This window comes from Ziziphus jujuba, chromosome 1, assembly GCF_031755915.1.
Source record: "Ziziphus jujuba cultivar Dongzao chromosome 1, ASM3175591v1".
In the NCBI taxonomy this organism is placed as follows: domain Eukaryota; kingdom Viridiplantae; phylum Streptophyta; class Magnoliopsida; order Rosales; family Rhamnaceae; genus Ziziphus; species Ziziphus jujuba.
This window is the reverse complement of record NC_083379.1, coordinates 1,611,139-1,637,142: the sequence shown is the minus strand read 5'-3', so window position 1 is coordinate 1,637,142 and position 26,004 is coordinate 1,611,139. Positions and strand designations below refer to the sequence as shown.

The 26,004-nt window shown below is 33.3% G+C and overlaps 1 protein-coding gene across 1 annotated transcript; it reads right to left on the bottom strand.

Moving 5' to 3' along the window:
* LOC125418479 (spermidine hydroxycinnamoyl transferase) lies at nt 1–24,675 on the bottom strand. Its single transcript, XM_060820424.1, has 7 exons — nt 24,470–24,675; nt 21,015–21,182; nt 17,147–18,118; nt 8,714–8,828; nt 939–994; nt 513–787; nt 1–416 (listed from the first exon to the last, which is right to left on the bottom strand). Exons 1-7 carry the CDS (start codon nt 24,673–24,675, stop codon nt 1–3), a joined length of 2,208 nt encoding a protein of 735 aa, XP_060676407.1.
* Nucleotides 24,676–26,004: the final 1,329 nt, after the last annotated feature.

Below are 26,004 nucleotides of genomic sequence, written 5' to 3'. Positions count from 1 at the left end.
CTAGGTATGTCCACCTCTCTGAAATCTGCTACCACTGGCATCATGCCTACCCCCTCTGAATCCTCTGCTACCCGAAGATCCTAAACTGAAACTACCCCTCTTCAACGATCCCTGGCTAGGGCTTCCCGAAGATAACCCATCATATGATCGGTGCTTAGTCTTGCGCATAAGAGCTTGTCTCTCTACCTCAAGGGCAGCATCTCTCATCAACTGATATGTGGGGTGAACAGCACCTGAGATGCTCAAAGCTATTTGCTCACTCAATCCATCAAGAAACCTCCTCTTCTTGCTAACCTCATCCGCAACCAAATTGGGACAAAACTCTGATAGCTCCCTGAACCTCCGCTCGTACTCAGAAACTGTCATGCTATCCTGAGTGAGTGTCTCGAACTCTAGTCTCTTGGTCTCAATAAAAGCTGGAGGGCAGAACTCAATATGAAAAGCGGTCTTAAATTGTGCCCAAGTGTGGCGTCTCCTAGTGCTCTCGTATGCCTACCACTTTCTTGCATTACCCCCTAGCATAAAACTAGCTATCCTGATTCTGTCCTCATCTGGACACTGCATACCCTCATCCAAGACTTTTTCCATATCATCTAGCCAAGATAGGGCTACAACAAGGTCCATGGAGCCATCAAAACCCACTGCTCCAAGTCTACGAGTCTGATCAAAAGTATATCCAGTAAACTGACTCCTCTCGAGTGAACGAGCCAGGCGCTCGACAAGATGCTCCTCATAAGTGGGTGCATCCGTACTTTCAACTGAAGCCTGCTGAGACCTACGTCTACCTCTGTGTGCCATAAGGAAAAATGGAACTATTTCCACGAATAAAAGAAATGAAATCAATGTCAAGAAATAGGTTAGGAAAGTATGCAAAACACAAGATGAGTTGCACAGCAATTTAGAAGCTAAAGCTCTGATATCAAGCTGACAGGACCCACCCTAGGAACCTTTCCAGGATCCCCAGGGTGGCCCCGCCTAGCGAAGTTGTAACACTCTGTCCCGAAATACACCAAAAATTTCTAAAATCTGACCAAGGTTGACCGGGTTTGACCGTTGTTGACCGAGAAATGGTTAAATGTTGACTTTTTGTTCCTGATGGAATTTCACATTGACCGAGGTACCATTACAAAGTACACATTGTCACGAGTTCATAGACTAGTAGCACGTAAAAAACGGAGCTACAGATTGGAAGTTATGAGCAAAACAAGTTGAGGTCCAAACTGTCCAAGGGGTGCCGGAGTTGACTTTTTGTTCATACAAAGTTGAGCTTTGACTCATGCATGGTTGTGAAGTATTCGTCGATACGAGTTCATAGACTAGCGGCACGCTTAAATTTGACATCTGGTTAAAAAGTTATGGACATGCAAAGTTTTCCAAATATCGTAATATTTAAATATATTTTGACTTGAGTGAACAGTGTGTGCCACATGTCGTATTTTCAGCCAATCCTATGAGTGAATAGTATCACCAACGGGTGGCTTTTGTTTTGGCCAAAACACATGAGCCGGGCAAGAGAGAGAGCTAGAGAGAGAAACCCAACCGGCCAATCGCCGTTTGATACGAACCTAGGACGACTTGCTCCTAAACCCGTATTATATTAGCCCGGATCTTAATTAAGTTCAAGTTCTAATGGAATTGACCTCAACCCCTAACCAACCTGTGGTTAGAAACCTTGGTATAATGTAGACGCCACAATAGGGGATGGTAAACCTATTGATAAGTCAAGCTAAAACAACCAATTCTCTAATGGTGTTTTAGGCGTTCTCAAAGAACAAAGAGATAATTAATCTCACAAGTATTTTCTCAATCAAATCAAAGTTGTATTCTTATTGAAAAATAAGCCTTTAAATAGGCTACAAAGCCACGAAATAAAACCCTAAAAACAAAGGGAAAACCAGCCATACAAAGTAGTTTCCTATGGTGGTCGAAATTCTCACTCCTTTCCTAATCTAATTTGGATTAATTAATTCCTTTATTTTGAATTAGGAATTAATTAATTTACAATGAAAATAATAAAATAATAAATTTCCTAAACTTATTCTTCCAGAAAATAAATAAATAAAAACTAAAAAGTAATGGTAGTTTCCTAAAACAAAAAGTAAAAACAAATTAGGAAACTAAAAATGCTAACCTTTTGATCAAGTTGACTTTGATTAATCTTTGACCTCTTTGAGCTCCAAATCAGCTTCTAGATGCTTTTTAGGATGCCAAATAAGCTGAATATGAAGTCCCACACGTTGCCCATGCTTGGAAAAATAAGAAAAGGCTAATACAGTAAAATACAGTAAAGCCAGCAAGCAATACAGCAAATTCGACCAAATTGTTGATGCTGTCCGTACAAGCCCTTTTTGATTGCATTTGAGGCTGCTTTAACATGATTCCATGACCTCTTCAGCATATGTATTGAACCCATAAAGCATTGGAACCATCTCATGCTTCTCGGACTCCAAAAATGTACCAAAACCGTCATCCTGGTCCGTATCGGCTTCAACCACTTTGATGCTTCGAATAGGCTTTGTATCTTCAAGTATGGACAAGCTCTGTTGAGATTGATTACCCTCTGTATAAATACTCCTAGGTTGCCCTTAAATCTTTTAATTTGAGCTCTTGTGATTGGCCTAGTCTTCATCCGTGTCGAGTCAGCACCCCAGCGGGTTATCGGTGGAGCGGGCTCGGGTGGAATCACATCACCTTTTACCCATTTTTGGCCACCAGAACAGTACAAGCACCACCCCACCTTGATGCCCACCTGAAAAACGACCGGCCAACCGACAGCCGATGCGCAGGGATCGAGACTTTTTCCGACGGCGGTGCCGATTACTTCAAACCCAGATTTCTCTCCATTCCGACCTCCATTTGCCTCACTGCCGGTCCCGTTGAGTCACCCATTCCTTGATTTACCTTTCTACCAAAAATCACGACCAGTGGCCACCTGACGCGCCACCGACAGTGGCGGATTCCGGTGACCACAGCGGCTCGTCGGGAAATCGACTTTCCGGCGAGTTTCCGGTTGCACCGCCCATCCTTTCCCACTAATTTCAATCCTCTAAACCCAAATCCGATGTCCACTTCCCTCAATTCTTAACGGATTGTGAGAATCGAAGTCCTAAAATTTGAGAGTTTTCCGGCGAGATTCCAGCCACCTCGGGTCTGATCTCCGAGAAGTAAGACCAGATTCGTAATCTTTGTTCCATAAGTTTCGTTTCGGTGTATTACTCATAAATTTTGGTTAACATTTGTGTTAAACCCCCCGGGTACCGGGTATTATTTATCTGAATAAAATATTAATTTATTTGAGATGTATAATATTGTTGTTCTAGGAGTACGTGTGCGTCGTGGAATTAATCCCATGGAGGATCTTGGTTGGATTGCGTGCTTAAGGTGAGTGACTCACCTTCAAATTAATTTGGGAATAAAATTTGTGAATAATTTGTATTAATTGAATATTTGAAATTTATATTCTATGTGATAAATATTTAGTAGATTCATATTTGGAAATTTGATGCTCAATTGAGTGAAACAAAATAATTATATATTAAGAAATATTTTGATCTAAAAAATTTTATGAAATTGAAATTGAAATTATTAATTATTAAATTAATTTGTTGGAATATTTCATAATTGAATATTTCAAAAATATATTTATGTGTTTGATATTATGAGAATTTCTATCTAGAATTGTATTGCCAATTTATAATGTTTTTAATATATGTTTTGGTGACAAAAGAATATATTTGGGAATTTAAAGAAATTGTGGTTTTGATTTATTTTAATTATTTCTATGGTTATTATTCAATTATTGTGCACAATTATATGAATTAATTATATATGAAATTTATATGGTTTTCATATTATTGATTTAAATTGATTTTTGAGAATTTGAGAAAAATATGGATTTAAATTATTATGTTTCAAAAATATTGATGCATTGAAATATTAATGGCTTGACCTTATGCCATTGAAAAGTTTGTATATTCAAATTGATAGATTTGAACTTGATGGATTTATAATGATGATTTAAAAGAGAATGTGGAAAATTACGGGTTTAATTGGATGGAATAAACCCGATGATATTTATGAAATTTTGAGATTTTGAAAAATATTGATTTATGATTTACGAGTTTTTAGATGCACCATACACGTACTGGTGTTCTGTGTGTATGGATGGAATTAGTGCACACATGGATATGATTAGCGTGCAGGTGTATGTGAGTAGCGCGCAGGTGATTTATGGGGTTGTCCTGTGGTTGCCATTGGATGAGGGTAGGCCGCCCCTCCATGGCCGGAATGCCTATTAGCAGCGGCACGGTAGGACACCACGCGACTGTATGCCAGTTTCTCTCTTTAACCTCCTGTCTAGCGGTACCTTGAGACGCTGGGAACCATTGGCGCCACTGGTATATAGTGGGTGCATCAAATGATTTTCAGAATATGGACTTCAAAATAAATATTTTGAAATTGTATTTAAATTAAGAATATATTTAATGTTGTTTTTATTATTTATTTCAAATGGAGGTTTTAATTTGGTTTAATTATTCCTTTTTTTAATTGATCAATTAATTAATTCATTCTAATTATTTTAATTATTTCCTGAATTGTCTTAATGTAAGTTTCATTAATATTTTTGTATTAATTGTTTATGACATTTATCAATCATTTAGTAACTATTACAAAATTATTTTTATTTCTATTTCTATTTTATTTTCATTATAAATTTTGGATTCTTGATTTATTATATTTTATTTGATATTCAGTTGACTAATTGTTTCCTTGGTTTTCGGGGAATACAAATAGCGGGTTTTGTAAAATGTTTTAAAAAAGGGAACATTTCTAACAGAGTGAATTGTGAGAGAAAACATTATTTCAAATATTTATTATAATTATTTATTTAATTGTTTAGTATTGATTAATTAAGTTTCTTTTATTGTTATATTATTAATATTATAATTGTGTAATAGATTGGGTCACTCACTAAGATGATTAACATCTCATGTTTTTAAATTCCATTCCCTTAGGTTCATGTTAGTAGACATTGATCGTCCGGGACGAGCCCGACGTATCAGTTCATTGCCGAAAGTCCAAGAGAAGCTTTTCCTCCCTTTTTCCTCTCCATCTTGTATTGCTTCTTTATCTGTCATTGTATTAAAGTCATATTTATTTGTATAACGCTCTGTATACGGATTGGATAAATATTTGTTTAATTGCTTACTGATTCCCTGTTATTATTTTGGAGTGCTGTAAATTTGTGAAAACAAATTGTAGTAAGGTGGGAGGAATAAGGTGGTATTTATTGGAGTGTGTTTTATGTGCAGAGAATTTTGTGGTAAGTCCTACCCTTAAGGGAGATGCTACTGGATTTTCCGTTGGAAGGTTCGGTGGTATTTCCTTGGGATCAGGGCTTGTCTAGGGTTCTGGTAAGGAATCTTGGACGGGTCCTGATAGAAGTCCTACTGGACAATCCCTAGAAAATATCCAATGGAACCTCACCTTAAAACGAGATAATCAAACACCAGCAGTAACATTAATACCTCAATATATATATATATATATATATATAAATAAGTCCACAACCGGCCTACTGTACTACAGGCCATAACTGCACACATGAGTATCATGGTCTCTATTGAGTCCCGTATTTAAAATCAGAGTATTCTAAGAGTGTGAACAAAGTCTATAAGTACAAATAAGTAATAAATAAGTCCAGAAGATAACAATAGGTAAAGGAAAGATAAATACGGCTGCTGTTGTGGAAGGAACAAAACGATAAGCTGTGCGTGAGGTAGACTGCTACTAGCTGCCTGAGCCTAGGGGAACGGATTTAAAACAATAAACGTGAGAGAAAAAAATCTCAATGAGTGGCATAGTATAATAGAAAAATAATGATTTATTTCTGAAAAATCTTTCTCTCAAGACCTTTCATTCCACTCATTTGAAAAGTTCCCCGTTTAAAAGTCATTTCACAAAACCCAAACTTGTACCCCAATTAATATCATAAAAACCGATGCTCAAAAGTATGAATGAACGATCATTATAATATAATGAAATGTCTCAAATCAAGATATAAACATTTAAGCATAAACTATAATAAATACAGTTCTACCAAATAAATATGAAAATACAGAAATCACCACAATATTTGTAAATCAACAATATATACAAACATATACAATGTACCATACGATGTACCAATTTATGAACCGTGGGATACACCCACCTCACGACCCTCAATATATGAACGGTGTCGTGGAAATAATAAATAACCGTCGGGACGTACCCAACCTCACGGTCCGTGGCAATAATAAACCGTTGGATGATACCAACCTCACGGCACCGTGGTAATAATAATAAACCGTGTGATAAACCCGACCTCACAGTCCATGGTAATAATAGATAACCGTTGGATGAAACCAACCTCACGGCACCGTGGTAAACCCAGCGCGCTTTAATATAATATAATATAATACTGATCCAAGGTATTGGCATTACATGGTACATCAATTTAAAAATAACCAATACAGTATACATGAAACAATCTTGTAAGATTATACATATATTTTTCCAAACGATACTATATCATAAATCATAATTTAACATTTAAACTTACACCGCTTAATTAAATACTTCAAAAATCTCAAAATATCATTTCATACGAAAACCAGAAATACCATAGTGAAATATATTCACCATAAACTAATTTTAAGCACATAACATTATAAAATATTTGATCATGCTTAAAATTATATGATTTCAACCTGGTTTCTCAAACCAAATAGTTTTCAAAATGATTTAAAACCTCAATTTAATTACCAAAATATTTAAAATTGGAAATCACTTAAAATATTATCAAAAGTCATATAAATGATAACACATATATGTGAAAGCAGATATTTATATATGCATAAAACAACATTTCAATCAAATGGTATATACGTAAAATATTTAAACCACATATATATTATACTATATACCCAAAACATTTAAAAATGATATAATCAATTACAGTACTGTAGATGCTCACGTCTGCCCCTCTACAGGATCGCCTCCAGGCTCAACTCAAGTGCCTGTAATATAATAAAATATTCGTCATGCTCTAAATGACTAAACCAGGGACACTTGTGTAATCCAAATGTCTTAAAATAATTTACAGTACTACAAAATTGCATAAATTGGACACGGACAGTCCAATTATACCGCATGTCCTTAGGACCCGGTACCCAAAATTGGGGATTTTCACCCGAAACCTAATATTTCGAAATCGAACCACCTAATGGATCCTAATAATATCCAATTTCACTAATTCAACTCCAATTTTAACTAATTTGACCAATTTTATCCAAACACAGTCCCAACTTATCCGAAAATTAACTAATTGATCCAAAAATGGAAAAATTATCAAACGACCTCTAAAATTCACAAACTTTATATTGAAGGAAAGCCCAAGAGACAAGGAACTCATCAGTATGCTCACCTTGGTCCAAAGTTTCCTTCGGTGGCCGAAAAACGCTGTTGAAGTGTCGGCCGAATTTCCCGTTGTCGAATCTTTCAAACGGTGAGGAATCTAGACAAAATAACCACGAAAATGAGTTCAGAGGGGTCGAAAATAGTAGAAAAGGTGTATGGGTTGGCCTGAAATGGGCAAAACTGCGATGACCTGGTTCGACGGTAAACGGGTCCAAACGATCCAGCTCAGACCCACGAGTCTGAGGAGAGAATTTCTCGGGTTTTGGGGAAGAGATGGGTATTTTAGGCTTTGTTTCCTGCTTGATATGCTTACCTAGGCTTATATAAAGCCTTGGCTCACTAACAGACAAAAACTGGGGACTGGCTTGGATACTGATTTAAAACTTATGCTTAAAAATTCTCAGAACCATAACTTTTTATCCATAACTCAGAATTTGACGTGCTGCTAGTCTATGAACTCATATCGATGAGATCTCCATAATGGTACCTTAGTCAAACCAAAAATATTGGCTATTGAAAAAGTCAACTTGAACCCATATATTGTTCACTTGGTCAAACTTGTTTAATCATGCATATTTTTGGTACGGGGTGTTACATAAGGTGGTACCATATACGAGTGTATCTTTGTGCAGGTAAATTTTGTGGTAAGTCCTTCCCTTAGGGGAGATGTCGGATTTTCCATTGGAAGATTTGATGGTGTTTTTCTGGGATCAGGGCTTGTCTAGAGTTCTGATAAGGGGTTTTGGACAGGTCCTGACAACAATCTTTTATAAATTTTCAAGAATCAGCTTTGAAATAATAAGGCCAAAGGTCAAAAGTATTGTAAGAAAAAGGCAAACAAAATAAAACAACAAAAGAAGGTGATTCATTTGAGTAATTATTTACATAAAATACATTCAGCATTGAAATAGTAAATACATGTAAAAATCACTTTTAGGAAAAGAAAGAAATGGGATAACTTCAAGCATCATATTTTTTTATTTTTTATTTCTTATATCATTTTCCATATCACAATACTCATATCACAATACTTTAACATTATAATTTTTTATCATTTCCCATATCACATCTCTTTAACATTATATATAACCAAATGCATATAAATTAACTTTGACAATATGCATCAATTTTAAAAGAAACAATTTACATATATGTTTATATTGCAGATGTTAATTACCACAACACAGCTCAGAAATGTTTTTTAAAAGTTTAGAGCAATACTAAACTGTATGCATGGAAAAGAAATATGTACCTTAATAAGACCAGGACGACCAATTGTAACAAGATCTTCAAGTGCTTCCACTTTGTCATCCAAGTGTAAGGAAGTATACAGCTTATCAACATCACTAAACTTTAGCAAAATACTCCTGCAAGGCATTTGGAAAATTTAGAAAGATTATAATTCAGGAGTACTCAAATGAAAACTCAAGGAAACCACCCCCCCCCCCCCCCCCTCCAAAAAAAAAAAAAAAACAAGGAAGATGAGCACCTTAGGGGTTCATTTGGTGCCAAGCACAAAAAATATCTCAATTGTTTTTATCATGTTTTCATAATATTCTATAAATTGAATATAACTTTTTAAATTTTTAAATAATTATTACTTATATAAATATTTTCTCTTTAAAAATTATTTTTTAAAACATTTTTTTTAATGATTGTTGCAAATTAATGTGGTCCCATGACTATGTCAGAGTTGAACGTTGGTCCCCGTATTAGAGTTTTGAATGGCAAATAGGCTAAGATCTAGCGGTTGACCTTTCGGAAATGCACCAAAAAAAAAAAAGAAAAAAAAAATCATGGCTAAATGTGCAAAAAGGCATTAAAAATCAGCGGTCAACAATGCAAACAGCGCTACCTTTAGCCGTTGTAATGTAGATTTTTGTAAGGGAATCTTGGAGGGACCACCGGCTCAGTTCATTTTTTTTTTTTTTTAATAAATCGAACCAAATCAAATCACAAACTTACTTGATTTGGTGGGATTGAATGTTTTATTATTTTTAATATTTTAATAATGTTTTAAAAAAGATTTTTTTAATAATTTGAATTTAACATTATTAATATTATTAATTAAATAATCTAAAAACATAAAAATATAATTAATTATAATAAAATGATAAAAATTATATATAATATATAAATTCAATTTGATTTGATTTGGATTAAAAACAACCTAAATTCAAACTAAACCAAATCATAAATCTTTATAAAATAATTCTAATTAAATTGAACCGATTATTAATTAAGAGTTGAACTGAATTAAATCAATCCACCCTTAGTGCATATCCTATTTGAAGTTTTGAGAATAGTTTTAAGTTTTGACATACTCAAGTAGTTCATGAGCCAACTACACAACGAAAGTGAGTATTAATTATAAGCAGCATAATACCCTTCAAGTTACCTAATGATAAAAAGAATAATTAAATTGGTTATTTATGCCCATTATTGATTATTATGGTGGGATTCGATGTTAATATATATAACAATTATTAATGGGCAGTATTTATTATTTTACTTTTAAAAAATAAATATAAAAATATAATATGAGAAAGTCAACTCATTAATAATAATCAATTACCTTCCATCTTTACGTAAGTTGAGTAACACACACAATGACACAAAACCATGTTAGGACATTTCGATGGAACAACATGAGGCGTGCTCAATTCATTTCTTTAACTTCTTACAATATAATACTGCAACTCTACGGAATTTACACTATTTTTTCTCCAAGTTTTTGTGTAACAAACAAATTTTTTTTTTTTTCCCCAAACTATTTTCTTGCGAACACTCTTTGAACAGTGCCACCACCGCAAGATGACTGACCACTGGAATGTTCTTATGTACATCTTGATGGACATGAAGCATCGCCACATTTTCCGAGCAGATTTCTCCCTTCACCATGCCAAATGCTACGCAACAAAATATCATAAATATTTGTTTTTATTTTTATTTTTATTTTGTGTTCTTGAAAAAAAAAAAAAAAAAACTTCAGCTGGGGAAATTTAAATAATTGAATAAATTCAATAGGATAGATAAGTATGAAAATATTATGTCCAAAAATATGTATATATATATATATATACAAGTATTAAAAAAAAATAGAAAATCAAAATTCAAATAAAAATAGAAGAAAGAATTGAACAAAGAGATATAAAAATAAATAAGGCATTAATAGGAGCGGTTGAATTATTCCACACAGTTGGATTTCTATTTTCATATCAAGAATACTAAAGTTCTCAAAATATTCATCAAATATCAATGGTTTCAGCTGATGTAATAACATTTAGATTATTTAGTTGGTTTATTTTTCTAACTAATTTATTTATTTTTAAAAAGTTACTTTTCCAACTAATAATATTTTGATAATGTTATTTAGTAAATAAATTTAATGAATATTTTAGTACTTGTAATATCATTATTTTTATATAAGATAAAATTATGAAAATTCCATAATAAAAAGAGATTTTTTATATATAAAAGGAAGGAAAACGATTTCATGATCAAGGACTCTCCAAAATCTTTTTCTTTTTTAATTAAATAAGATTATCCAGATATTTAAATGTGAATTTTCTAGAGTCAAACATAATAATAATAATAGTAATGAATCACAATTCCTTTTCATTCGGGAAAAATAAATTAGGGTCAAAAAAATATATTAAAGATAAAATATTATTAATATGTATATATGTATCAGAAAAAAAAAAAAGAAAGAAAAGAAAAGAATTTGAGATCTTACCTGATATGAATAGGAGTAGAAAAAGAAGAGTGCAATAAAGTGGGGAGTAACTTTATGGGAGTAACTTTATTGATGATATGATGATATGATATAATCATCACCGAACACCTAATAAATTTTGTAAATTTTTTATGAAGTTCATATGTCTTAGTTTGACATTGCATAAGAATATTACACATTTCTTTTGGTAATTAAAAAAAAAAAAACTATTACACATGATAATTTGAGTTGGAGTTTACACATCTGATGTGACATAATATTAGGTAAAATACTTTATCCGTTACCACAAGTCAAATTATCCCAAAACGAAAATGGAATATATTCTTCTAAAATTTTAAAACATAAAAATAAAAATAAATAAATAATATGAGCATAAGGTAAAACAAAATATGGAATGATATATACTTTGGCATTTCCTGAATTAATTAATTAATTTTTATATTGGCTGACTGATTTAGTTCAAGTTGACCAAGTATGGTGGAATACAATTATTGTTCTTCATAATTTTGACGTTACATATAATTATTATATTTTTAAATACGTTAAATATAGTTAAATATAATCAATGTTCATGAAATCATTAGAATTCTTATTAATCAATTAAATAATTTTTTATTTGTTTGCAAGTTGAAAAAATTAATTAATTTTCTTGAAACTTACCAATATGGAATAAATTGTAAAATCAGAGTCAAGTATGGAATATTTTAAATTTAAAAGTTTAATATGCAGTGTAACCCAAAAAGTACTGCAAAAACATATTTGAAGTCTTCAAATTATATTTATTTATTTTTAAAATACTTTGCTGATAATATAGTTTGATCTTATCCATTAAATTAAAAATCAACGGTGAGATTCAAAATCAACTATAGACAAAATGAAAAAAAAAAAAAAAAACATACGTACAGCATACAGAGCATCTTAATTCTATAGGTATTAGGCTGTGACCTGACCCTGAGGATGATATATCATTGGGATATTCTGTCCAACGTAGGGCCTTTTTTCTTTTAAATTGCCACCGCATGGCCCTATACTCCTCCTGCACATTTTATTTGGCAATATCACCTCCACCCTCGCCCTGCTCATTTCCTATCGCCATTTCATCTGCTGCTGCATGCATCCATGTCAAAATACAATTATATAGTACATTAGTATTAAATATATATGTGTAGGAATATTATACGGTGAGATCCGTACACATGTAAATCCCACAAAAAATCAATACTTTTTTAAAAAAATCAATCACAATTATTTACAAGCTAGCTTGTTTAATGTGTCAAAAATGGAGAAAAATTGGGGGATATATGTGAATGGAAAGAAAAGTACCTGATGTGAATACAATAAGTATTAGGAGAATGCATGAAATGGCGGGCTTAGTTGCCATCTTCAATTTCATCTGTGTTTTCTTCATTGCTGCATGTTCTTGAAATAATAATTGTGATATATTATTTTACAGATATAAAGTAACAGGATTAATCAATAAAGCATGTAAAATATTTAATGTTTTAGTATATTATAATCAGGGAATTTCTGGTGGAATCCAATATTTGCCTAATGCGAGATTCTATATTAATGTCGAAAAGAAATAAATGAGATTCTATATCTAATTAAAAAAAATTATTAGTTGGAAGTCAACGATGGAAAAAGATATACTTGATGAATTAAATATTGTATGCCTTTTTTGTCTTGTCATTCAAATTCATTGTTTACCGTGCTGGCTTGAGTTGATTTGTACATCGACACTTTGATAAATCTGCAATTATATAATTACTAGGTTTAATATAAAATTTGGATATTTAATAGTTTATATAAAATATTTTTAATTAAAATAATTTTATGATTGTAATGATATAATAATTTGAAAATCGTCTATTTATTAATTATTTTTTAATTTTATATTAATAGAAAGAAAAAATTTTGTTTGAATAAAATAATTATATAAAGCATTTCATGAAAAGTGATTTATTTTTGTAGAAAATAGATCATTTTTTTATTAAACAAAAAATTAAATGAACAGTAAAAATACAATGTATTTGCATTATAAATGATGATATTTTAGCACAATTAATACTTTTATAAGATAATTGCAAGATTTAATAGAAAAATATATAATATTTAAACTATTTTATATTACATCTTGCATTTTACAAAATATTAATGTTAGTGCTATTAATGTAGAATATTAAAAATAAAGTATTTTGTAATAGTATACAAAAAGTTACAATTGTCTATCATTCCAATATTGACGTAAAAAATATTTCATGATAGCCAATTAAGCATTCTTTGTTTGTCTTTATGCTGAGCAAACTTTTTCTCGCTACTCTCATTATACTGTAAGAGAGATGTTTGCATATATCATGGATTATGTTTTCATCATATAGTAAAAAATATAAAAATATTAATATTTGTTATATTTCTATTAACTTAACTAAGCCATTGATTTCTCTTCCTTTTATATTTTATTCATTATATTATACTTTTTTTATTTTCAAGTAACTTACTAAATAAAAATTTTGATTTTTTTAATTTCTTATTGGAGTTGGGGAATTTGATCTTTAAAAAACAATGTGTGAGGAGAGCTACTTGATTGTCCTCATAGACAGCATTGTTACACTTCAATACTCAAATATGGTAAATATCAAATCCAAAATGTAGTCAAAACGTAATACTTCAGTAATATTTTCTAATTTGTATGGTTATAAGTATTGTTTGAGGTAACACTTTACTGAATTAAGAATTAATGTTTAAAAAACAATAATTTTATTATTGATTTTTTTTTATAAAAATCCTTAAAATTTATTTAGAATAAAATGATATATAATAATAAAATATGGAAATATAAATCTATAGCTTTATTATCCAACTCTTACTACAGTACTCCCTTTGTTTTTACTCTTTTTATTTATTTCTATTTTTTTGCATTACTAATAACACTCATATTATATATTACTCTTTTCACCCAAACCATAAAATAGATATTTGAACATGATTTTGTATTAATGTTGAAATAATGTCTAACTCTTATGTATGACTATTATCATATTATGTGCATATCCACTGTATTTTACCACAACTATTTGCTTTTTATCATTTTAGCACCACTATTATATTAAAATAATGATTTAAATATCTTTTGATAAATTAGTGTTTAATTTAGTGCAACTAAAAAACTTGCTAAGTTATTAAAGTTCAAATTCCTTTCCATATATCAAAAAGTGAAAATTACATACTTCCTTTTTATTTTGACAAAATTAGACAAAATTTGAAATAGACAATACTATCATCTTACTTGTAATTATGTTTAATATTGTAAATAAAATAAATGATTTAAATATCTTTTGATGAATTAGTGTTTAATTGAGTGCAACTAAAAAACTTGCTAAGTTATTAAAGTTCAAATTCCTTTCCATATATCAAAAAGTGAAAATTACATACTTCCTTTTTATTTTGACAAAATTAGACAAAATTTGAAATAGACAATACTATCATCTTACTTGTAATTATGTTTAATATTGTAAATAAAATAAATGACATAGGCATTATTGACCTGAATTAAATAAATTTAATAGTAAGTGTAAACATTGAAATCAAGCTAAGGCCATACAAGTTATTCCCCCCCCAAAAAAAAAAAAAAAGTTAACTAAAATAAATAAAAATATAAGGAAAAAATAAACAGTAAAAAGGGACCAAAAATAGGTTGGCAAAACACATGGGAGGAGTGCCGTTTTGGACCAAAATGAACAGTAAAAAAGGGACCAAAAACCACTTATCTTCTCCTTTATAGTATAGACTTATAGTATAGATAAAGTATCTATCTATGTCTAGTTTCCACACCTATGTAATCAAATAAAGTAATTATTGTTGGTGTAGCAGCTATTTGCTTGCTATGGCACCTCAATGATTAAAAATAAATAAAAATGGAAAATAGGAAAATTAATCATACATAAATGATAATGTTGACTATTTGTCCAACCGGGTTAGATGTAGCTGTGTATTATCCTATTAGCTGTACTATTTATCTTTATCTACAGTGATATATTAGCTCACAAGAGTTTGTATCTATCTGGTAACTTGTACAGGCTTTAGATAAGTCTCCAATCTCTTGTATATATTTTTGGAACTTGCACGTGAAATACAAGTCAATTACCTTTGGTTATTTCATTTATTTTTAATGTTTTACATGTATGGAGATGTGCATGCAAAGCTCGGAAACATGAGAATGAGCAGCCCACGGCGTTGGGCATCTGCGTCGATTCGCGCAGACGCATGCAACCGACTTTGGCAACGCCGCGCTCAACGTGATAGCGATGAGCACGGCGGGCGAGTTGGTTTCGAAGCCATTGAGTTTTGCAGCGAGCAAGATAAGGGAAGCCATCGAGAAGGTGACAGACAAGTACGTGTGGTCGGCCATTGATTACTTGAAGAATCAACTGGACCTCACGAGGTTTCAAGACCTCCATGCTCTAGGGAGTGGTCAGGGTCCTTTCTATGGAAACCCTAATCTTGGAGTCGTCAGCTAGTTGACCTTGCCCATGTACGGACTCGATTTCGGATGGGGAAAGGAAATATATATGGGACCCGAAACGCATGATTTTGATGGGGACTCGTTGATCCTTAAAGATCCTAATGAAGAAGGAGGTTTGCTTTTGGCTTTGTGTTTTCAAATGGAACATACGGAAGCTTTCAAGGAGCACTTCTATAAAGACATTATACATTAATTATGTTAAGACATAAATTGATGATGCTAAGTAAGAAGGGCTGGCTACCTATATATAATTTAACTGAAAATAATGGTAATTATATAATTTGTGAAAAATAGTTAGGTTGCTGATATTGGTCTATATATATATATTTGTATAATAAGTTGATATATGATTATTTGTTTAATTTCCACCAAAATGAAGGAACACGTCATGTTAATGATTACGGGTTGTTGGAGTTATAGTTCATCTATAGCTGTTTTTCAGATAATTAATGCTTAGGAATGGAGTTGCTCATTTTTTAAATTTTATTAATTAAACGAAGTGAATTATGGTTATAATTGGAATGAAAATTAATATATAATGGAAAAAAAATAAATAAAAAAAATCCTTACGTATTGAATCTATTCGAATAAATTAAAATAGTAATAATAATAATAATAATACTGAAAAAATATTAGTTAAAACAAAAAGAGTTATCTAACCCATCTATGTGTAGGTGGGTTTTCTTTCCTAAGCCCGGTCTATGACCACTCTCAAAGGAATAGGGCCAATATAGTTTGACCAAACCAGGTTCAAAGGCAAAATCGATTATATTATTATGCAGTTTATCTAGCGAGGAATTTTATATAATATACCACAAAAAAAATAGAAAAAGGTTTCTCAATGATCAAAAAAGAAAAAGAAAAAGTAAAAGAAAAAAGAAAAAAGAAAAGAAGGTTTCTCCTTTTTTAGATAGAAAAAATCATTTGGATTATTTTTCTACAAAACGTCAATAAAACAGGAGAATTCGGACCTTTCTTTTTAAGTAAATAATAATAATACTAAATTAATAAATTAATAAAAACGCAAAAGCACACGGGATAAACTTATATATTAGCTCTATTAATATTGCCTCTTGATTCATATGTGATAGGCTTTTAATTATGAAAAATCAATTACATTTTTTTTTTTTGTCCTTTAGGAATATAAAAGCAAGAAAGGCACGCCTACAGATCCACAACAAACTAATAAACTTCCTTTGTAATTTTGTCATTCTTCTTTTTGCAACATACACATATCAAATTTGATTGTAGGATCAGTTAACTATATGTATCCTATTTTATTCTACTGGACTTTATAGCACACCACAATTACATATAATTAATCAGGCGCTAGATGTACCTCTAGAAAATTAGACCATATGTATCATTGTCACCTTTGATAATTTTTTTTTTTTTTTTTGTTTTCCCCTACGGATTTACATTTCTACCTTATATCATTATAGAAATGCTCCTTGAAGCTTTCCATATGCTCCACATGTAAATCCATTTTGACAAGCAAAGATCCATCTCCATCAGGGTTGGAAAGAATGGATGATTCTCCATCAAAATGCTCATGAGTTCCGGGATCCATATAAATTTCGTTTCCCCATCCAAAATCAAGACCATAAACTGGCAAAGTCATCCAACTCATAACAACAACATTAGGGTTTCCAAAGTAAGGTCCTTTGCAACTCCACAGCCCATTGAAATCTTGAAACTTGGTCAAGTCTGGTTGAGACTTCAAGTAATCAATAGCCGACCAAACATATTCCTTTGTCACTTTCTCAATCGCTTCTCTCACTTTGCTCACCACGAAACCTAAAGGCTTCGACTTCAACTCGCCTGCATTGCTCGTGGCGGTCACGATAAATGCGGTGTTGCTGAAATACTCGGCCAGCAATGTCGTCCGCATTCGCTTACACAAATTGGCACAGACGCCTAACGACGTCGGTTGCTCATCCTCGAGCTTTCTTGCTTTGCAAGCACACCTCCAAATGAACCCTGCCAGGATCTCATATCTCGTGTAGGGTTTTCTTTTCATATTCCGTCCTTCGTTTGCCATTAGTTTCAATTTTGCCACATGTTCTTGCGAAAGCTTTAATAGTGCTCCAGCACATTTCTTCTTCCTCTTGTCTACGCTGCAAGAATGTCCGATCAACAGCGGTGGATGATGAAAATCCGAACGGTCGACATGAGGATTTGAAAGCGGGGACAGCGGATCGCCGACTCGCAAAGTCTTTCGAACGAGAAAGGGAATTTTCAAGAAAGGCTCACCGCGGGCGAGCTGGGCCCACTCGGTGATGAAATGCAAGGTGCTTAGACCATCGACGATGACATGTGAAATGGTCAAGCCTAGGCTTAAGCTCTCGCAGGAGAACCTAGTAAATTTGACAAGAAAAAGCGGTTGCTCATCAATTGGACTGGTGTTGTCAGGACCCGTCCAGAATTCCTCCCCGGAACCCTAGACAAGCCCTGATCCCAGGAAAATACCACCGAACCTTCCAACGGAAAATCCGACAGCACCTCCCCTAAGGGTAAGACTTACCAAAAAATTACCTGCACTGAAAACACACTTCTATATTCACCCCCTTATTCCTCCCGCAAAACTACAAGTTGATTCCACAATTCACAGCACTTCACAACAATAGCGGTAAACCAGTGCATAAATAAAACATAAGTGTCCAAATAGTATACAGAGCTTTATGAAGTGCTAATCAACAGAAATACAACAAAGACGAAAGAAATAATACACTGAAATGAATGAGTACAAGGGTACTTCTTGAAACACGATAGCAGCGGAAAATTGGTTCGCTCCGGAAGAACGTCTGCCACCTCTTGCACCTAAGGGAACGGAACTTAAAAACGTGAGATGCTAATCATCTCAATGAGTGATCCTAACTACTGAACACTTTTAATGATAATAATAATAATATAACAAATAAAGGAATTGAATAAATACCAACAATTAATAAATAAATAAATAATAACAGTTGGAAATAATAATTTCCCTCAAAACTCTCACCAATCACTCCGTTGGAAATGTTCCCTTTTTAAAACGATTTCACAAAACCCGATATTCGTACTTCCCGAAAACCAAGGGATCAAACATTTGATAAACCATAATTAAATAAATACCCCAATATATAATTAAAATGTAATAAATTATAATAAATAATTTTTGAACACCTTTGGGGTTTGAAACTTTATTTAAAATTTACACTTGACGCATCATACCATATACCAGTGATGCCCTCCGATACCCAGCATCCTGAGCACTGACTGGCGGGGAGATTAAAGAGAGAAACTTGCAAATGGCACTTCGGCGTCCCGACAGTACCGCTGCTGAAACCATCATCCCGGCCAAGGAGGGGGGCGGCTGTGGCCAATAACAAACTTGCCTGCCCACGGTCCAATGGCAACTCACGGGAGAAATAATAATACTTGCGCGCTGAACCACATATACATATACCAGAACACTAATACTGTATGAATGCGTCTAAAATAATTATAAAACCAACTGTACCGTTTTCCAAAATTACCGTGGGAAATATACCAAAATTTCTCACTTACCATCCCACATATTTTTATTTAACAATTCGGTACGAAAATATCGATAACAAATAAATCAAAATTTTTTCGTAATACGAGGTTCAACAATTAAAATACCGCGGGCATAATTTATACAATTTAAACAAATATTTTCATAAAATATTTAACCCAATTACGCCCGAAAATAATACTTAAAACCTCGTACGATTATTACCGAAATATACTTTGCTCATGCATAATAAATAAATTAAATGACAATAAAACCATAACTAAATTGTACCACATGAGCATAATTTAAATACCAATTAAACATAATTAATTGCCCAAAATATTTTTGAAGGTGGGTCACTCACCTTAAGCGCGTAAATTAGCTAAGATCCTCCACAGGATCAACTCCACTACTCGCGCGTGCACCTAAAACATCCACAGTATACCAACCAAATATATTAATATTTTATTCGGGTAATTCCCAAATGGGTACCCGGGGAGCGAACACAACGACAACTAAAAGTTACGAGTTATATACCGAATCGAAGCTTGAGTGATGAGGATCACGGATTCGGTCTTACTTTCCGGTGATCGGACCCGAGGTGGCCGGAATCTCGCCGGAAAGCTTTCGAATTTTGACTCCTTAATTCTCCCAAACCATCGCGAATTGGCGGTAAAGGATGCTGGATTTGGGTTCAGGAGGTCGAACACAGTGGACAAGGATCGGCGGTGCGACTAGGTACTCGCCGGAACAGTAACTTTCTGCGAGCCGCTGCGGTCACCGGCAACCGTTGCCGGCGGAGGCACGTGCAGTGGCCGTTGGCTGGGATTTTTAGCAGATTTGTAGATCGAGGGGAGAGGAATCCAACGGGACCGGCGGTGAGGCAAACGGAGGCCGGACGGCGGAGAAATTGGGGTTTGAAGATTTTCGGCCCCTAGGCGGAAAAAGCTCCGATCCCGGCGCGTCAGAGGTCCGGTGGCCGTGAAATTTGGTGGGTAGGCCGGACTTGAGGAGGTGGTGAGGGGTGGCTGGCGCGTGTGGCCTAAAAATGGCCAGAAAGGGGTCAAACGGCGGTGGCCGGTGGTGGAGGGAAAAATCATCGCCGATCTTCACCGCCTCGATCCGGGCTCGTCCGACGACCAACGGCCGTGAAACTTTGGGGTTTTTCCAGAAATGGGGAGGGGCGTCTGTCTTGCTGGCGCGTGTAACGTGAATTGGCCGAAAAATTTGAAAATTCCGGTGGCCGGTCGGTTTCTCTCTCTCTCTCTCTTTCTCTCTCTTCCCTGAGATTTTTGTTAAATAAAAGCCACCGTGTGACACTGTTCATTTCACATGGACCAATCAGGTGCCGACACCTGGCTTTACTGTGCACTTAAGCCAGATATAATAAAATATTACGGTATTCGGTGAACTTCAAACGTGCATAACTTTTTAACCAAACGTCCGATTTAAGCATGCCGCTAGTCTATGAACTCGTATCGACGAGTACTTTACAACCATACAAGAGTCAAAACAAAATTACACCACAAGGAAAAGTCAACTCCCGGCACCTTTTGGACTGTTTGCACCTCAACTTGTTTTGCCCATAACTTTCAAACCGTAGCTCCGTTTTCGATGTGCTATAGTCTGCAAACTCGGGGCATCATGCACTTCGCCAAGGTACCCTGGTCAACTAGAAATTTCAATTGGGACAAAAAGTCAACTTTTGACCCGCTCGGTCAACGTGCACGGATTCCGGTGCGATTTGGGACGGGGTGTTACAGGTGTAGTCCACTGACGGGCTAAGCTGACCCAGTATTTCTGATAAATAAGAAGAAGAAGAGAAGTCATCAAATTCTTCTAGTTTAGTTTTGGACTCGGCCTCGATGAATTGGACCCCTATGGCATTGCAGTTGAGCACGAGTCGGCCTCTGCTGATCCTTCGAAGATGGCCTGCTAGTGGATAGTGTAACACCCCGTCCCGAAGTACACCGGAAATTTCTTAAATTTCACAAAGGTTGACCGGGGTTGATTGTCGTTGACCGAGAAGGGTCAAATGTTGACTTTTGGCTCCTGATGAAATTTCACATTGACCAAGGTACCGTTAAAAAGTACACGTTGTCACGAGTTCATAGACTAGTAGCACGTTGAAAAAGAGCTACGATTTGAAAATTATGAGCAAAACAAGTTGAGGTCCAAACTGTACAAGGGATGCCAGAGTTGACTTTTTGTTTATGCAAAGTTGAGTTTTGACTCATGCATGGTTGTGAAGTACTCGTCGATACGAGTTCATAGACTAGTGGCCGGCTTCTTCTCTCTTGACCAGTTTTCCGGCTGCGTGACTAGTCCTTTCCCATGGATTTAGGCCCCTTGAGTTCGTTTCCAAGCTCGGATTGGCTCAAATCTTGCTCATTCGTGAGATATGACAAGAGCTCATTTCGGCAGCAACTTCAAGGCAGGATTCCGGCGACCTCCGACGGCGGTTGGACCAATTGAAGGTACCTTCTTGATGCTTTCATCATAAGCTTCAAATTAGTAGCTAGAATGTGAATTATAATTGAGTAATTAGGAAGTTGCCATTGATGGAGTTAGGTTACGTTTATGTTGAAATTGGATAGAGATTGGACAAGTCCTTAGCCAATTGCCATTACATTTAGGTTCTTAATGGTTGCTAGAGGGTAAAGGAATGGTTAATTTGAATTAATTGTCAAGATATTGAAAAATCCCAAGTTTGCAGTTTATGAAAATACATAATTATATGTATGTGGATATATATGTGTGTGTGTGTGTGAATATATATATCTATGTACTTGTATGCATCAAGACATTTATACATATGTATTTTATATCATTCAAAATTTTGAAGTATATCATATATGTTTTAAATTTTAAGAGATATTGTTATTTGATTTTTATGTGTTATTTTAATGTGATTTAAATATATTCGTTATATAGAATTTATTAGATCATATGTGTTTAATATTTAAGAAATTGCTATTTAAATTTATGATACTAAGTTATGTTGATTTAGTATATATATTGCCTCATATTTATATTTTGGGTTGTTAAATTAAGTATATTTTGTGTTAATTAAATATTTGAAGAATGAATTTTATGTGTTGGATATTTAACTAAGTTATTATTTATATTGAAAATGCCAAATTGTGTTGAATTGAATTATTGTGGAAGAGACTAATTTTCTAAAATTATGATTTAAATTTTATTATGTTTATTGATGCTAAATGGAAATTTGGTTTATTAAGGAATTCTTGATTTTTATTATTATGATTTAATTGTATTCATTACATATGAGCAAGGTGTTTTCATTTAATTAAGTGTATTTGGATTTTAATATTATTTTTGGGCATGATTTGGTTTTAAATATTTCGAGGAAAATATTGGTTTAAGTTTGGTGGTTTCAAAATTATGTAATTATGCCCTTGGAATATTATTTGATTGATTTTATGATTTGAGGAAAAAAAAAATTAATTGTATACTATTATCGGTGGATTTATGCTGGTGCTATTAAAGAAAAATGTGGGATGGTGAATTTGAAAAATGGTATAATTCCCACGGTGAATTTTGGAAAAATTGCGTATTTTAATAATAAATATGATTATTTATGTTAGATGCACCCATACACGTACCGGTGTTCTGTACTGTATATGTGATTATGATAAGCGCGCAAGTTGTAATGTCTCCCGTGAGTTGCTATCGAACCGAGGGTAGGCAAGTTTAATATTGGCCATAAGCCGCCCCCCTCCATAGCCGGGATGACAGTTTAAGCAGCGGCGCTGTCGGGACTCCGAAGCGACCGTATGCAAGTTTCTCTCTTTAACCTCCTATCAGTCGGTGCTTGGGACGCTAGGTACCTTCGGGCACCACTGGTATATAGTATGGTGCATCAAGTATTTTTTTTTATGTGTTCGTACATATATTTGTATGTTATATTATTGATATTATACTGTATATACCGCATCATATGGAGGCGGTGAACCAATGTGGTCCATGTAGAGCTAGCCTCATAACCATGTTGCCTACGAATCCAGGGGATTAGACGGCCATTATAGGCAACCACCCTGGTTTGTATTGGTAGCAAAGTGCCGACGACAGCTGGAATCATGGATCACGTAGCATGTCAGAAGGTATCATACGTATCTCCATTACGAGCGTGCATATTTCATTTTATGCTATGGATTTTAAGATATGATTTTATATATTTATGTTATGTTATCTATTTGTGATTTAATTTCTTACTAATATTCTTAATCGATGTTATTATATTCTTATTACTATTAATTGTATTTGACTATTTATTTAATCATTATTGTCATTGTTATTGGGATTGTTATTATTATTTATAATGATTATTTTTATTGTAATTCCAATTTCTATTATTATCATTATTATAATTATAGTTGATATTATTGTTATTATCAATGGTATTTATTAACAAAACTATTATCAAGTATTATCGCAGTTGCTATTCTTAGTTATTGAGATTTTAGTAAATAATATTGATTATTATTTTTATTTTTATTTTTATTTTTATTAACATTATTATGAGATCTTTAATTTTAATTTCGTTATTTTTTTTATTATTATTACTACCATATGGTACCTTTGGATAAGTATCACAGCTTACGGGCAAGAAAGATAGCCGTCGGACAAGTGGTAGCCTTTGGATAGATGAGATAGCCCTCAGGCAAGTTGCATTAATATATGTATGGGAATATGACAGCCCTCAGGCAAGTTACATTAATATATTTATGGGAATGTAATAGCCCTCAGGCAAGTTACATCAATACCATCATCATTAAAACGTTTGTTATAGTTTTTTCTTGATTGTTAATGTGATGTTGTTTTACCTTTCTTTCTATGTTACACATTGGTATATTTGTAAAACGATATTTAAAGTGTATTTGACATGTGTAGCACTAAGTGGGTGGTGTGGGCGAATGAGAATCTATGATGGTATATCTTAATTGGTTATTTACTAAATTAATTCCATTATATGCCTTTTATATAATTTGTTATCGAAGTGCTGCCAGTTGTAGAACTTAAATTGTAGTAATGTGAGAGGAATAAGGTGGTGTATATAGAAGTATATTTTCAGTGTAGGAAAATTGTGGTAAGTCCAACCCTTAGGGGAGGTTCTGCCGGATTTTCCATTGGAGGATCCGGTAGGGTTTCCCTGGGATCAGGGCTTGTCTAGGGTTCCGGTGAGGAATTTTGGATGGGTCCTGACAGATAGAATGGAACAAGTGCTCGGCTCAAGGATTCTTTGAAGGTGTTGCTCATGGAGTCATCGAACGGTGTCGTCGGACTTAGTTGGTAGAAATACGTGGTGGGAATATGGTTTATGAACCCAATTTGATCCCACTCTGATAGAGATAAACAACCTTTCCATGTTGTCTCTACCGGCTTTATCATTAAACTGCTCTTCAACTTCACCTCCATTTTTTTTTTTTAAATTTGTGAGAACTGTAAGAGTGAACAAGGAAACTTGGTGAAAAAGGTGGGCTACGTTATTGATTATATAGCAAACAAAATTTGAACTTGGATAACGCTCTTGGTTTGCTGGATACACTGGATTTTTTTCTTCCTAGTATAGTAAGAGAAAGGTTATTTATTTGGTGGAAAAGGTGTGCTACGTTATTGATTATATAGCAAACAAAGTTTTAACTTGGATAACGCTCTTGGTTTGCTGGATACATTGGATTTTTTTTTCTCTCTAATATGGTAAGAGAAAGGCTATTTATTTATATATTTATCAAAATGGTAAGAGACAGGTTGATACATTGAATGATAAAAACTCGAAGATATTCTGACCAAGAAAGAATAAATTTCGAGATATCCTTGCTCAAAAAAATGACTAAAACAAATGTATAGATCAGATCTACTTGGATAGAGAACAAATTTAGTTGCATCATATGCAAATGATTGGTAGTTCTTTTATATAGTACGTGCTTTAATTCTAAAATAGAAGAAAATGGTATTCCCACTTTAAACCCATGTGTTTAAATGGGACCTACATGTTCTGGCCCTTTTTTCCATCTTTATTCTTGCCCTATCATTTAAAAATATACACGTCATTTAGGCTCCACTTGGTATAACTGATGAAAATAAAGCTTTAATCTGTAAATATTTGTATAATGGATCTTTTTGAAAAAGTGCTATTATTAAAAAATTAATAAATGTTGGGCTGTAAATCAAAAAGCTATATTAAATGCTCAAAGAGTTTCTATATAAGCTATAATAGCTGTATTAAATGTTCATTTAGTTTCCATATAAGTTTAAAAAAAGAGTTTTTATAAAAGAATATAAATTTTGAGCTTCTCTAAAACAACTTAAAAAAAGTTTTTTTTTTTTTTTGTCAACAAGTGTTTGTTGATTTTTGTCAAACACTCTTATTTTTTAATAAAAAAGCTTTTAACCTTCAAATAGAGCTTTTGATCCAAAAAAAAAAACTCTGAAAAATAGACACTTAGCATACCTCCTCTTCTATTCCTTTCCTCTCTCTTTTACTTTCGTTACTCTCCGTTCTCTAATAAGGCCACACACTTATCAATGAATAATGTTAAATGAGATTTTATTACGTTTTTTTATTATTATTTTTTAGATAATAGAAAGGGGGTTTGATTTCTTGGAGAGGTTTCATGGAAGAGTTTTGACTTTTTTTCTTTTGAAGAAGAGGCATCTTGATATTGTAATACAAAAATATTAGAATATGCATAATATATGAATATATGTGTGGAATAAGACACAAATAAAGTATGAAAAATTAAC